Genomic DNA, 15,435 nt, shown 5'->3' with positions numbered 1-15,435 from the left:
AAAAAAAAAAAAAAAAAGTCTTCAAGCATAAAAGCAAAGATGTCAAATAATTTATGTGTGTGTTTCATGGAAAATTTCACCCCACATACCTTGGGAGTTTGGTTTCTCATACAGCAAGGGGTACCACAGAGCCATGCAGGAAGGATTCTCCTCATGTGATTTTCTTATAATTTAGTACACGGGACAATCACTCTGCCTGCCCTACCCCACCTCCACCCACAGACCTGATTCACTGACTTCCTGAAGTCTCCTAATTAGCATTGGTTATTACACCATATGACCTGAAGACCACATGTATGCCACAGAGATTTGATGCACAACAACCTTGTACACTCTGCACGTCAATAGAAAGCAGTTTAAAAAATGTTTTAGCTTTTGATCTCAGGCAATCTTTAACCATGTCCAGCATTTGCTATGATTTTGTTTGCTGTGCCATTATAACTTTTGAACTATGTAAGAGTTATATTGCTAGGAAACAATTAAAATGTTACCATCAAAACCATAATGAAAGAGACATCCTTCCTCTTCCAGGTTGAAAGTATAGACACACTTCTCCCCTATTCCTCCTGCTAAGTACAACTAAAAACCTGAATATCAAATATAAAACAAACAGAAAAAGACTCTGACAGGAGGGGAGAGAGGGCAGACTGGCCAAGAACCTTGGGACCTGAGGAAGGGCATGGTGTAGATTTCTTTGGGTTTTCTTTTTTGCCTCATATATTTCAAACACACGGCTGAAGAGGCCAGCAACTGTGAAAGACCAATAGTTGGCAGACAAAAGACAAAGTCCCAAAAAAACCTTATTTCTCCAGCCAAAGGACTAGGAAAGGGCAGCCCTGCAGGGCAATACTTTTAGCCACAACTGCTCTATTCTAGCTGAACACCACAGAAAACTTTGGCCTCAGTCACCCGTTCACTGCAAAGGCTGAGTGAGGAGCCTAGACTTCCACCCTCATGAGGATGTAGTGAGGTGCCCCAACATCTCTCCTAGAGTGGAGCCAGAGAAGGTCAAATAGGGAGCAGGTACGTTCATACCCATGGGTCATGAAAACAATGGGAGCAACCTGGACTTCCAGCCACAACTGGCAGTAACAAGTCACATTTTTTCCCTCCCCACCGAGGTGGTATCAAAGAGGCCTAGTAGAGAGTCAGGATGGCTACTATGGCCCAGCAGTAACAAAGCCACTCCCACCACTTTGTCAGTAGAGACCACATGCAGAACCAGAACTTCCACCTCAATCAGCAGTAACAAGAAGCCCTCTTGCCTCAGGTGTCAATGGAAGCCAAGAGGCAAAGCTGGATTTCTATCTCTGTCTCACCATAACTGGTAGGCACTCACCGTTCCCCTGATGAGTGGTGTCACATAAAGCCAGCTAAAACAGAAGGTTTATGTAAGATCCAAAACCTTATAATATAGAAATGTCTTGGCCATAAGAGAAAATAACACATCCTATTAAGATGTAAGAAAATCTCAAATTGAATGAAAAAGATAATAGATGTCCACATTGCAATGTCAGACTGTTAGAATTATCTGATACATACAAAATGGTTAAGGACTTACACGTAAAATATAAAACTATACTACTTTTAGGAAAGAAACTAGGAGATAACATTTAAGATACAGGGCTAGGCAAAAAGAGTCAAAGCTTGAACCATAAAAGGAAATTAATAAACTGGACTTACACGAAATTAAAAATTTTTGCTCTGCAGAGCTTGTTAAGAGGATGAAAAAACAAGTTACAGGGTAGGAGAAGATACCTGCAAACCACATACTATAAAAGAAATAAAACTCAACAGCGGAAAACAATCCAATTAAAAAAATGACAAAAAGACATGAAAAGACATTTTACTGAAGAGGATATCTAGATGGCAAATAAGTATGTGAAAAGATGCTCAACATCATTTAGCCATTAGGGACGTGAAAATTAAAACCACAATAAGATACCACTACATAGCTATCAGAATGCTCTCCACTCCAAATAGAGACAACCCCAAATGCTGATGAGAGTATTGAGAAAGTGCACTGTTCATAACTTGTATATTATAGTATATATAGGAGAGCCACTATTTTCCATGGTAGCTATACCATTTTGTATTCCTGTATATACATAAATAGATACACATTTTTAACTGCTAGATATATTATTTCTTAATATTTTTTCTTAATGTTTTACATGAATATAAAATACAGATATAATATTAGACTCAAAATAGTGGCACTTCAAAGCACCTTAAATTTTGCCAATTGCAGACTAGGCATGGTGGTTCATGCCTGTAATCCCAACACTTCGGGAGGCCGAGGCGGGTGGATCATCTGAGGTCAGGAGCTCGAGACCAGCCTGACCAACATGGTGAAACATTGTCTCTACTAAAAATACAAAAATTATCTGGGCATGGTGGCGGGCACCTGTAATCCCAGCTACTCAGGAGGCTGAGGCAGGGGGAATTGCTTGAACCCAGGAGGCAGAGGTTGTAGTGAGCCAAGATTGTGCCACTGTACTCTAGCCTGGGCGACACAGCAAGACTCCATCTCAAAAATAAATAAATAAATAAATAAAATTGCCAATTTCAACCTTCTCATTTCCTAGCTAAGGAAACTGAGGCCGAGAAAAGTTATGATCATGACTAGTCAGATTGAAAAATCTGGAATGAAAACTCAGGGCCCCTGACTCCTATTACTCTGTTTCACTCTTCTCATTTCCTCAAGCAATTTGATGGATGATAAGAAAATAAAAAGTTATCAAGTTGACTTGGGATATAAAATCTGGGATTAATTTAAACTGGACAAGGTATGACTATTATCAAAGCTGGCTTTCTGCAATTAAAAACTGCTTATTCCAAGTTCCTTTAACAAACATGCTTTATATTTTGGTTTCCTTGTAAAATTAAGGTAACCTCATATGATTTTGAAATGCTCATGGGTTACTCTCCTAAGGTCAGATTTTCCAGATTATAACATCAAGCCACCTGCAATGTGACTGAAGCTTTAACAAGCATAACCAGGCCCTGTTCCACGTGCCATCTGCTCTATGATCTTACAGTGACATCCTGGAACTGGAACCGCATTGCTGAGCTGGACGGCTGAGGTCGGCTGGTGATCTCCAATATGGTCCTCAGCAGAATATCCAGCAAGCTGGCCACTATCACATCTATTTCCTCCAGCACAGATTTTTCCTTAAGAGAGAAAAAAAATAACGTGTTCAGGAAATTGGGGTTTAACATGCACTTCAATCTAACAGACAAGGGGAAATCAAAGAGTCAGAGAACTTGAGAGACCTGGATTTCACCTAAGTGAATGATCTCCTTTTACAGTAAACAAAGGCACAGAGAAGATAATGGCTTACCCAAGAGTACACAACTCAGTGGTGCAATGGATACCTGAGATATAAGTAAAAAGGTGGGTGACATCATGAACGCACACCAGACACACCAGACTAACTCAGAACACCAGCTAGGCTCCCAAAAGGGTGTGTGATCTCAGGCAAGTCAGTGTGCCTCTCTGAGCCTGAATCTTCACTGCAAGTCCATTCTGGTTCTTGGTCTATAATTTATCGGTTCCAGACTGTGCTTATATTTACTTTTCTCATCGTTGGAGTTACATCGGTCATTTTCCAAAACTCTATTTTAAGTACAAATGGCTATTCCTATAAAAAATGATGTGTAAAAATCTTTGCAAGTAAATATTAGGAAATGGTGTTTGGCCCAAATACCCGTAGCTACAGAGTGGATCTAAGGTCATGTGGCCATGTGGAAACTGCTTCTCCGATGCAAAGGTAATAGTATCCACACCTCAGGACTTGAAAGAGAAACCCAAATTGCTCTGCACTGACTGTATGTGGAATTGGGTTCTTATTCCACCTGCACAAAACAAAACTCTATGTACAAATGCTCCTAACCAAGGAGATCACTCTTTGTAAAAAATACTCTTAGAAACCATGAGTTTGAAAGAGTTTTTTGGCCAGGATCTCATGATAAATTTTCTTACACTTGCAAGAAAACTACCAAGATTTTCCCTCCAGTGACTTGGTTTCTGCTCTGAATGTCTTACAGAGAGCAGAAGTTGTGGAGGTGATTTCTTTTTGTTTCTCTTCTGCTGTTTTTGGTTTTGTGCAGTGAACTATCTAACTTAACATTTTACTCTCAGCAATTATAATTTGGAAAAAAGATTCTAACTAGGCATAGCATAGTTATTCTTTGTAGAATTTTATAGAGTGGGGTTTAAAACTGAACTCATGCCTTCTGTCACCACTGTTCTGTCCAGTTCCAGATCACCTTTGGGGCCTGGATCATGGCGGTGGGAAAAAGTCAACTGCTTTGTTTCATGCAGGTTCCTCTTATTATACTTCCAGAGGCAGAATTTCTAGCTTTTTTCTCTCAAATGCCAACTCTGTTCCCACGCTACTGGGGCTCTATCTCCAACAACTCCACTGAGTTCCCATCCCAGCTCACTGATCTTCAGAAGCTGATCGTAAGTGACAAATTGGGGAAACTGTAACCTAAAGGTAATAGGGAAGCAGAGAAACAGGATTCTTGGCACTCATTGCCAAACTCTGCTCCATAAAACCTGTTACCCATGAGCAAAATGGTTACTTAACAGTTGCATATTGGCAGAAGTGGAACAGGATATTCTCCATATGTGGATTTCACACCAGACCCCTGAGCCATGAATACAAATACTCTGAGTTGTCCCATTTATAGGCAAGCATGTGATTCTTCTCATTTTGCAGTGCATTCTCTAACGCAATTGCATTGCATCAAGTGTCAAGCACATTGATAGGAATCCCCAAATCCATAACAATTTGGAGATCACTGTTGGGGCCAAGTAATGGTTATATTGTAAGATACCCCTAATCTCCTGGAGCTGTCCTTTGCTTCTGCAATTTCCAGGGGACTCAGCCCAAGGACCATAGCCAAGTTCTGAGTATCATGAAGTGGCCTTTCACAGAATGGATCAAAAACAACTTCACATTGCAAGAAGTAATTTATTCTTGCCACAGAGCAGTCATCATATCAAGATTAAAGACACGTGTGGGAGGCCTTGAGCTTTCCAATTTTTCTCACTCAGTATGCAGTTCTTCCTTGAAATACAAGTTTGGGGAACCCAGGTTATTTGGGGTTACACAGTCCCACAAGATTAAAAAAATTCCTTCCAAAGAGGAGCAAAAAGTCCAGCCCAGCTGGAAATAAAAGTGAGTCTCAGAGGCTTCCTCTTTAGTGCGGTTTCTATAGACTATTACAAGTTATTTCCAGAAGCCATTTGATGGGAACTATATACTATGACCTGTATTTACTTACTGAGCTATTTTTCTTGATGAGACAAAATACGTTGCTAAGGATACGTGCACACATGATCAGGTCCTTCTGTTCTTGCAAGTGAATGTGGAGGTGATGTAACACGACAGGCAGAAGAATGTATCGGGAATCTGAAGAGAGAAGAGTCATTAGTGTCACATCTGTTGGAGTCCCACGCAATACCTAGGGCAAATCCTTATCTACTTTTAATTCAATTTTAGTTGTTAAATTATTAACACATGTAGTTACAAAGGTGTTAGTTCTGCAAGGTTTATATTGAAAAACATCAGTTCCTTTCCCTAATGCACAATTCCTATGCTCAGGAGGCCTTTGATACTTTTAGGTGAAATAGATATCTTTTTAGAATTGTTTGTTTTACCTTTAAATTTCTAAATTACATGCTTCTCTTGCTGTTTCCTGAATTTTCATTAAGATAGACCACCTACTGACTTCCCACTATGGTAGATGAGGACTTAGTTTTGTTTTGTTTTTTTAACCCCTGATACGGTTTGGCTGTGTCCCCACCTAAATTTCATCTTGAATTGTAGCTCCCATAATTCCCTGTGAGAGAGAATTGAATCATGGGGGTGGTTCCCCCTATACTGTCCTTGTGGTAGTGAATATGTCTCATGAGATCTGATGGTTTTTTAAGGGGTTTCCCTTTTCACTTGGCTTCATTCTTGCTTACCTGCCACCATGTAAGATGTGCCTTTCCCCTTCTTCCATGACTGTGAGGCCTTCTCAGCCACATAGAACTGTGAGTACATCAAACCAGTTTTTCTTTATAAATTACCCAGTCTTGAGTATGTCTTTATCAGCAGAGCGAAAATGGACTAATACACTGCCTTTTCTCCCCCAAGCCTCTCAAAATGGTTATATCACAATTTCTGGCTAAGTTAACATTATGGTTTTGCTGCTGTTCTGATTTCTAAACCTTTGTACATGACTGGATTTTTGCTTGGTTTTGTTTTTCTCTCTTTGAAAGCTTTTGGGAAATTATCCCTGGTAATTCAAAATTTCATGATTATGTAACTTGCCTTGACCCTTTCAATCTATAAATTTGTGTTCTTCAGTTCTGGGAATTTGCCTTGAATTATTTCTAGGATTATTTTATTCTATCCTTTGCCTGTAAATTCAACTACATTTACACTGAATCTCTTGAGCTATCTTCTGCTTTTCTAGGATGTTTCCCCTCTTTTTGTTCAACTTCCTGGTAATTTCCATACCTTATCTTCCAAATAATGTATTCCGTTTTATTATTTATGCTATCAGCTATTTTATTTCTAAGAGCTTTCTTCCTCCCAGGACCAGTGTGGTGGCTGTGTAACCTGAGAAGTCACACAGGTCCCTGTGCTCAGAAGGACCCCATGCCTGGTGTAAGCAATGCTACTGCCACCTTGAAATTCTTAACTTTTGAACAATAGGTCTTGTATTTTCATTATGCAGCCATTCCTGTTTAGTTCTCTGAATGTTCTCTTTTCAGAGCTTCCCATTCTTGTTTCATAGATGTATTCTCTTCTCTCCCTGAGGAAATCCGAGATTTTTCAAAATTTGTTTTGAGGCAGGAAAACAGGGTCTGGAAGCAGGGAATCTAAGGCCAATTTGTTCTGACTTCCTAAAGCTGAACTGAGGAAAAACACTAAGGTCTGGGGCAGGGAATCTAAGGCCAATTCATGCTGACTTCTCAAAGCTGGATAAAAAGGGAAAACACCTGAGTCTGGGGGCAGGGACCTTAAGGCCTATTAATGCAAACTTCCAAAAGCTGAACCAAAAGGAAACCCACCCCCCACTCCCCATGTCTGAGTAACAAGTATCAAAGTCTCCTCTCCCTGCAACTCTCCCCTTCACCACCTCTCAGATGGAAAGGGAAAGTGCCCTGGATGGACCACAGGCCAAGCAGACACCATCCCTTCATCTGCATAGGGCGCCAATTCACCTCAGCCATAATTCACCTCAGCCATAATCTAATTAGCCATAGACCAAATCCTTCATCCAGATAAGGGACCTCAAAAGAAGTACTTCAAACCCAGAAAACTTTCTAACTGGGTCCTAGAGCTGCTTGCTCGGGCCGACTCTCATTCTGTGGAGTATTTCTCGCTTTAATAAATTCCCGTTTTTGCTGCTTGGTTCCTGTGTTTCATTCCTTTGTTACTTTGCATGTTTTGCCCAATTCTTTGTTTAGAATGCCAAGAACCTGGACATCTCACACTCAAGACCCTTCTTCTGGTAACAGTTTTGCTCCCTAAACTATCTTTTTCTTCCTAGTTACTATTTTTTTTCTTTTCCTTTTTTTTTTTTTTTTTTTTTTGAGATAGAGTCTCACTCTGTTGCCCAGGCTGGAGTGCTGCGGCGCAATCTCGGTTCACTGCAAGCTCTGCCTCCTGGGTTCAAGTGTTTCTCCTGCCTCAACCTCCCCAGTAGCTGGGACTACATGCACGTGCCATCAAGCCCGGTTAGTTTTTGTATTTTTAGTAGAGACAGGGTTTCACCATGTTGGCCAGGCTGGTCCTGAACTCCTGACCTCAGATGATCCACCCGCTTCAGCCTTCCAAAGAGCTGGGATTACTTTTTTCTTTGTTTATTTTGGCTTCTGCTTTTCACATTAGGGGCTTTTCTCCAATATCTGATCCTTCTTTGTCCATTCATCTTTACAAGTAAGGTACTAAAATGCTAACTGGAAATCACAAAATCTCTGTATGCCTAGGCAAGCTTGTGAACAAATGAAGCATCACTGTTGGATGGGGAAGATAGGTGTTCCACTAGGGCAGGGGTCCCCAGAGTTCAGTATCTGAGATGGTTTCTCTTGGGCTGATCAGTTTCTCTGAAGATGAAGGGTGCAATGCATATGAAAATTAATCAATTTCATCTTCAGAGCTACCCGATATTTTCAATTCCTGATCCTTTCTGAAGCCTACCTGAGTCTTCTGAGGTTCTGTGCAATAAATTAGTTTGCTCCTTGGCTCTACCCTAACTCCACACACACCATGCCCACATTTCAGCCTTGTCTTGTCTGCAAGTCAACTGCCACACAGTATCTGTAACTACAGATACAAAAACTCTTTTCAAAACTTTAGTAAATCAATTCCAACAATATATTAATATAAAGTTGATAACACCCTTGATATCTGATTGGGTTCCTCATCCTCTACCATCCTCAGGTGATATCTGATCACCTTGCCCTGTCCTCAGCAAGAATCCTGTTAGGTCAGTTTAACCAGAATCTGCACACTCCCTGCCCCCACCTCTCACCTTATCTTTAATATTTCCTCTTAATAATTTCCTGTGTACACACTCCAACTCTGTTCCTTGGCTATAAAGTCCCACTTACCCATGCTATATTAGAAATTTAGCCCAATCTCTCTCCCTATTGCAAAATCCCTTTGTAGCCATCCCCACACCTATCACCATGACCCTCACCTTGAAAAAAACCTGCCTTACTGTTCTCTGAGCTCAAGCTAAGCCATCATACCCCGTGTGACCTGCACATATGCATACAGATGGCCTGAAGCAACTGAAGAACCACAAAAGAACTGAAAATAGCCAATTCCTGCCTTAACTGATGACATTCCACCTTTATGATTTGTTCCTGCCCCACCCTAACTGATCAATTGACCTTGTGACATTCCTTCTCCTGGACAATGAGTCTCAGGAGCTTCCTACCGAGCACCCTGTGACCCCCACCCCTGCCCGCAAGAGAACACCCCTGTAACTGTAATTTTCCATCACCTACCCAAATTCCATAAAACTGCCCCACCCTACCTCCCTTTGCTGACTCCTTTTTCGGACTCAGTCCACCTGCACCCAGTTGATTAAAAAGCTTTATTGCTCACACAAAGCCTGTTTGGTGGTCTCTTCACAGGGACGTGCATAACACCATCCTCAGCAAATGTCATTAAATTTTTTTTTCTTTAACAGATGCTGAGGTAATTCAATGCAGAAACAAGTTTTTTCAACAAATGGTGCTAGAACAATTGGATACACATATGTTAAAAAATAAAAAAAAACCCTCCATCCTTACCTTACACCAAATACAAAATTTAACTTGGGATAGATTATAGACCTAAATGCAAAGGTTAAAGGTATAAAAGTTCTGAAAGAACCGAGCACGGTGGCTCACGCCTGTAATCCCAGCAGTCTGGGAGGCTGAGGCGGGTGGATCACGAGGTCAGGAGATCGAGACCATCCTGGCTAACATGATGATACCCTGTCTCTACTAAAAATACAAAAAATTAGCTGGGCGTGGCAGCACGCACCTGTAGTCCCAGCTACTAGGGAGGCTGAGGCAGGAGAATCACTTGAAGTTGGGAGGTGGAGGTTGCAGTGAGCCAAGATTGCGCCAATGCACTGTAGCCTGGGAGACAGAGTGAGACTCCGTCTCAAAAAAAAAAAAAAAAAAAAAAAAAAAGTTCTGAAAGAAAACACAGGAGAAAATCCTAGTGACTCTGAGTTAGACACAGATTTCTTAAACAGGTACAAAAACCTCAAACTATCAAAGATAAGTGATAAATTACATTTGATCAAAATTAAAAATTCTACTTGACTTGCACCACTGACCCTGTTCAAGATCCCTATTTGTTGCCTTCTTTCTACTTGAGGACCCAAGAATCAGACTGCTTAGATTAGAATTCCAGTTCTGTGAAAGACTAGCCTCAGTGTTTTCATCTGTAAAACGAGGACAGCAATGGTAACTCCTCCTGGGATTGTTTTACGGATCATAGTAGCTAGCAGTGCTTGGAATGCAATGAGTGCTATGTAAGTGTTATTCTCTTTTCTTCCTCTTTCAATTTTTTTCCTCTATCTATAGATAAAAGTGATTCTGTATGCTACTAAAAATCATAAGAAGTGCAAATAAAGCATCCATAACTGGGAAAGTGTCTCTCTCTCTCCTTCTTTTTTTTTTTTTTTTTTTTTTTTTTTTTTTGAGACACAGTCTTGCTCTGTTGCCCAGGCTGGAGTGCAATGGCACAATCTCGGCTCACTGCGACTTCCACCTCCTGGGTTTCAGTGATTCTCCTGTCTCCGCCTCCTGAGTAGCTGGGATTACAGGCACACACTGCCATGCCCAGCTAATTTTTTGTATTTTTAGTACAGACGGGGTTTCACCATATTCCCCAGGCTGGTCTTGAACTCCCGAGCTCAGGCAATTCACCTGTCTCGGCCTCCCAAAGTGCTAGGATCACAGGCCTGAGCCACCACGCTTAGCCAGAGTCTCCTATTTCTTTTGGTGCCTGCCACTGGGTTACCTGAGGTCTGGCCTCAGGTTTAGCATCAAAACAGACAACATAAGGCACAGGCATTCTATACATTAAGAAAACAAATACATACGGAATATGCAAATCCAAACTCGTAAAATAATTCATTGCAAGCCTTCTTTAAACAGTAAGCCTCACCAAGGAACTTAAATACTTACTTACAAATCAATTACTTGACAAAAAGAACCAGGAAAACAAAAAACAAAAAAACAAAAAACCCTGAAAATTTAAGTGCCAGGAGTCACTGCCTAGTAATGTTTCATTAGAAAGGAAGATAAAGCTTATCTGATATGTTCCTTCAGCTAGGGGGATTTGATTTCTAGAAATTCAATTTGCAGCCAACTGTTAAGAAAATGTCGACTGCAAAAAAGTAAGGAAGGTAGACAAATAATTCGTGGGTGGCATGTATAAAAAGAAATATATAACAATCTAGCTTGCAGATTCGCTTTTTCTCCATTACCTGGGCAATGGCAGCCAGTGCAATTGATAGAATGCATGGATAAATGCCAAACAAGCTGACTGGTTGATATACTAATTCTTACCTTTAAAAGAAAACAACCAGGCCCATTAAATAAGACCCCCCATAAAACAACCCAAGTTGAACATTCACTAACTTTCCATGCATTTAACAATAGAATCTGCTGTGCAGATTCTCTCCTTGAAAGGGCTGATTCACTCATATTCCACATCTCAGATAAAGCTCACGGTGTTTTATGTCTCCTTGAGTGTATAAGGAGTGACTCTCATTTACTTTTTTGCTATACACTTGAGTGGATATACAGCCAGCTCCCATCAGTAATCCCCATTGGACGCGGGACTAGGAAGGAGCAAGGGAAGCTAAGAAATGGGGGTAGATTTCCTCCTTTAGGTTAATTTTGAGGAGTCATACTTTGGTCTCTATCAATAAGCTTTAGACAGGGATCCCTGAAGTCAGCATTGGTCACCAAGAGAGTGAGGTCTTTGAGTCCCGTGGCAACACACAATGGTTGGCCATCACATTCCACAAACTGGGCTCTAGCATGGGCTGGACACGGGCACTGCTGTGGGGCGGCCTCAGTAGGGGGAGATTGTAAACAAGGAAGGCAGAAGGACACGCAGCAGCACAGCTTTGCATGTAGCAGAACTGTGGACTACAGAAAGCCTGACATCAGAGCTGGGACGGGCCTCTGTGATCAAAGCCACCAGGAATTGAACTGCCAAAGTCACAGCCAGTCACAAAACCTGCAAACAAGCCTTTCAGACACTGGAATACAGACAACAAGAACTCAGAGAGGAAAGGACTGCAGATGCAGTGGGCTACGTTCTCATGAAGACAACGTCAGGATCACAGAGGAAAGCAACAGTGGAAGGCTTACAGATGATCCCTGTATTAAGCTCCCAGATCCCACCCACTGGCTTTAATTGCACCCTAAACGCCTCCACCTCAGGCATCTTTCCTAAAGCAAGACACATGTACTGCGTACATCTTACTTTTGGTAGTTGTGCCACCTCCTGGCCTGGGACTCCTTACATAGCCGCCCTGCCACACACTGTTTTATTGTCATATTCATGCTCATTCTTAGCTCAAAAGTTGCTTTTCCAATAAGATTTTTTAAAAACACATCATTTATTCAGTAGTGTTTTTGTTTGTTTTGTTTTACATGGAGTCTTGCTCTGTTGCCCAGGCTGGAGTGCAGTGGCATGATCTCTGCTCACTGCAACCTCTGCCTCTCAGGTTCAAGTGATTCTCCTGCCCCAGCCTCTGAACTGGCTGGGGCTACAGGTGCGGTCCACCATGCCTGGCTAATTTTTGTATTTTTAGTAAGGGAGGAGACCACCCCTCATATTGTCTTCTGCCCAATTTCTGCCTCCAAAGAAAGAAGAAATAAAAACTAAAAGGCGGAAATGAAATCCACAGGCAGACAGCCTGCGCCACACCCTGGGCCTAGTAGTTAAAGATCGACCCCTGACCTAATCAGTTATGTTATCTATAGATGAACAGACACTGTATGGTAAAGCACCGTGAAAATCCCTGTCCTGTTCTGTTCCATTCTAATTACCGGTGCATGCAGGCCCCAGTCACGTACCACCTGCTTGCTCAATCAATCACGACCCTCTCACACGGACCCCCTTAGAGTTGTAAGCCCTTAAGAGTGACAGGAATTGCTCACTCTGGGAGCTTGGTTTTTGAGATGTGAGTCCTGCCGATGCTCCCGGCCGAATAAAGCCCTTCCTTCTTTAACTTGGTGTCTGAAGGGTTTTGTCTGCAGCTTGTCCTGCTACATTAGTAGAGACAGGGTTTCACCATGTTGGCCAGGCTGGTCTCAAACTCCTGACCTCATGTGATCCACCTGCCTCGGCCTCCCAAAGTGCTGGGATTACAGGCGTGAGCTACTGTGCCCGGCTATTTAGTAGCATTTGCTACTGTATCCTGATCCCTAACCCATGACTCAGTCAGTACCTAGTGTTCATGAAACATCTATTAAGCACCTACTTTGCACCAGACACTGTTAGAGAAGCTGGAGATATCATTGTGATCAAAGCAAATAAAGTCCCTGGCCTCTGGGGTTTTCCCTTCTGGGGTGGAGGAGGGAAACAGACATTAATCAATGAAATACCCAATTCTCTATTTCATTACAATTGTGCTAGGTGATTCAAGAAGCAAAACACAGTGTACTATAAAAGTGATAATTGAGTGGGTGGGGCATCAAGATTTCTTGAGAAAATAAGAGACTACACCATGAAGGATAAGTGGGAATTAACTCTGTTAGGCAGGAGCTGAAGAAAGTGGATTCCAGAGAAAAGTAGCAAGGAGACAGGATGAGAGAGGTGGACGGGGCCACATCATGGGGCATGGAAGATCAATTCTGGAACGTGTCCCCCAATAAAATAGAACTGGGATGTGAGTAGGAGCTGGAAGTGACATCATCTGGTATGATTCTAAAGGTAACTTTGGCTAATAGATGGGTAGGCGAAAGGAAATACAGGAAACAAGGAAAGAAAGGACAGAGGCAGCTCAGAACAAGTGCGGCTGGACAGGAGAGGAGGCAGTGGGGGTGTGGAGAAGTTACAGACTCACGTGAGGTGTCTTGGCCATGGACAGAGACAAAGGGCAAAAGGGAGAAGGAATGACTCTGAGGCTTCTAGGTGGATGGTGCTGCCACCTACTGAGCCGAGGAAGAGTAAGCTCAGAGAGAAAAAAGCTGAGATTTCCATTTTAGACATGCTGAGTTTAAGGAGCCTGTGAAATATCCACGAGAGATATTAAGAGCACAGTTGGATACTCCAGTTTGGAGCCCTGAGGAGAGATCTGGCCTAGAAATACAAACGTGAGAGTTGGGTCAGCACATGGATGGCACTAACTGAGGCTAAGCAGGTGGAATGAGCCCCAAGATTTGCTCAGATTTTCCTGCTACATGGCATCCTGGAAACTTGCCCCATCACAAATGCTGCTGTACTTTATCATATTATAATTACTTGTTCGACATCTTCTTTTGTGCTTTACTGCAAACAGACATCAGGCAGGGACTCTATCGGTTCAATTTGTTATAGTATTTCCACCATAATATATTTCTAATATAATACTGTGGAGTCTGCCCATAATAAATATTTCTTGAATGAATGAACTCCATCATGAGTTCTACTGGATATTACAGGCTACTGAAATAGAGCCTGGCATTTCTGTCTTCAGGTTTAAACAGAGCTTAAACAGGAAGAGTGCAGGAGGCCCATTATCAGTCTAGTTTACAATGACTCCATCTGCTGGTGCTTGCTCTGAGCACCGGGAGACAGCGATTCCCACTACCTTGCAAGCCATGGCAGCTGCCTGTGACACACGCTCCCCATCCCTCTGGAAATCTGTGCAAATGTGGATGAGTGACGTGTAAGAAATGAAATAATACAGGTATCACCCTTTCCCCAGTAATGTGCTTGTTATACTGTCAATCAGCATTGAAAAGTTCAGAAACATAGTAAGAGAACTAAGTTGAAAGGGAGTCTTGTGACTCCCAAAATATGTGAGTTTACATTTGTTTTCAAAATCCACACTGAAAACCTAGGGGCAACTATGATTTCAGTGAGGCATATTTTTCATCTTAAGTTCTATGTGCAGGGTGAGGTGTTACCTAAAACTCTTAATTTTATCTTTGCCCTGTCTAGAGACAGACGTAGAAACTATCTTTCAAAGATACATCTTTCTAGGTTCTTCATTAAGAACATCCACTTAAACATGGTTATAGCTGTTTAAACTTTAACAACAACAACAACAACAAAAACAGAAAACCCAAAATCATTATGTGGGCAAATCTTTCATAAAATCCAAGAAAAGAGCCCGAAACCCTGTGGAAACTGTTAAACTTCTAGCAAGTGCTTTCAGAGCTCCCTGATGGTGAAGAACACCTGGAAAGGCGTTCACCGCTGAGTCTTTTCCCTTTGGAAAAGCCTGGGAGAGGGAGACAGAGGGGAATACAGGTAAGGGGGAAGAAGGGAGGTGAGTAAAGGGATAGAGACTGAAGGAACAGAACACTAATGATTTTTAGCCAAAGGCTTTCTTGAGGTCCCAGGTAGTTTTGAAAATATACTTTTATATTGGATCATCATCACAAATTCCATATGAAAAAAACTAAGGTCTGTACATTTTTTTCCAGTGGTCCTGCATTATTACTCTGCTTCTAGAGAAGAAAGAAGCCCTTATTTATACAACTTTATTCTTTATAAGGACTCTGTATTTTGCAAGCCCTGGCTAGCAGAAAAGTTCTAAACAAATGTCATTTTTAAGAATAAAAGAAATTTAATTACTTGCAATGCAATAAAACCCAACACTAAACTGCACTTTACAGTTCTAAGAAATAAAAGCTACTAGGCACCCATCAACTGTAGTAAGATTTTATTCCTGAAGTTGTCAAATTAACAG

At 41.6% G+C, this 15,435-nt stretch overlaps 1 protein-coding gene across 1 annotated transcript in view; it reads right to left on the bottom strand.

The window, feature by feature from the left end:
* DOCK4 (dedicator of cytokinesis 4) overlaps nucleotides 1–15,435 on the bottom strand; it is a 494,753-nt gene that overhangs the window by 120,048 nt on the left and 359,270 nt on the right. Inside the window, 2 exon segments of the mRNA XM_017878678.1 lie at nucleotides 3,040–3,174; nucleotides 5,296–5,423. Coding sequence (XP_017734167.1) covers nucleotides 3,040–3,174; nucleotides 5,296–5,423 — 263 coding nt within the window.

This window comes from Rhinopithecus bieti, unplaced genomic scaffold, assembly GCF_001698545.2.
Source record: "Rhinopithecus bieti isolate Rb0 unplaced genomic scaffold, ASM169854v2 scaffold_10712, whole genome shotgun sequence".
Classification (NCBI taxonomy): domain Eukaryota; kingdom Metazoa; phylum Chordata; class Mammalia; order Primates; family Cercopithecidae; genus Rhinopithecus; species Rhinopithecus bieti.
Note: the sequence above shows the minus strand (reverse complement) of the source record. Positions and strands in the feature narration are given on the sequence as shown.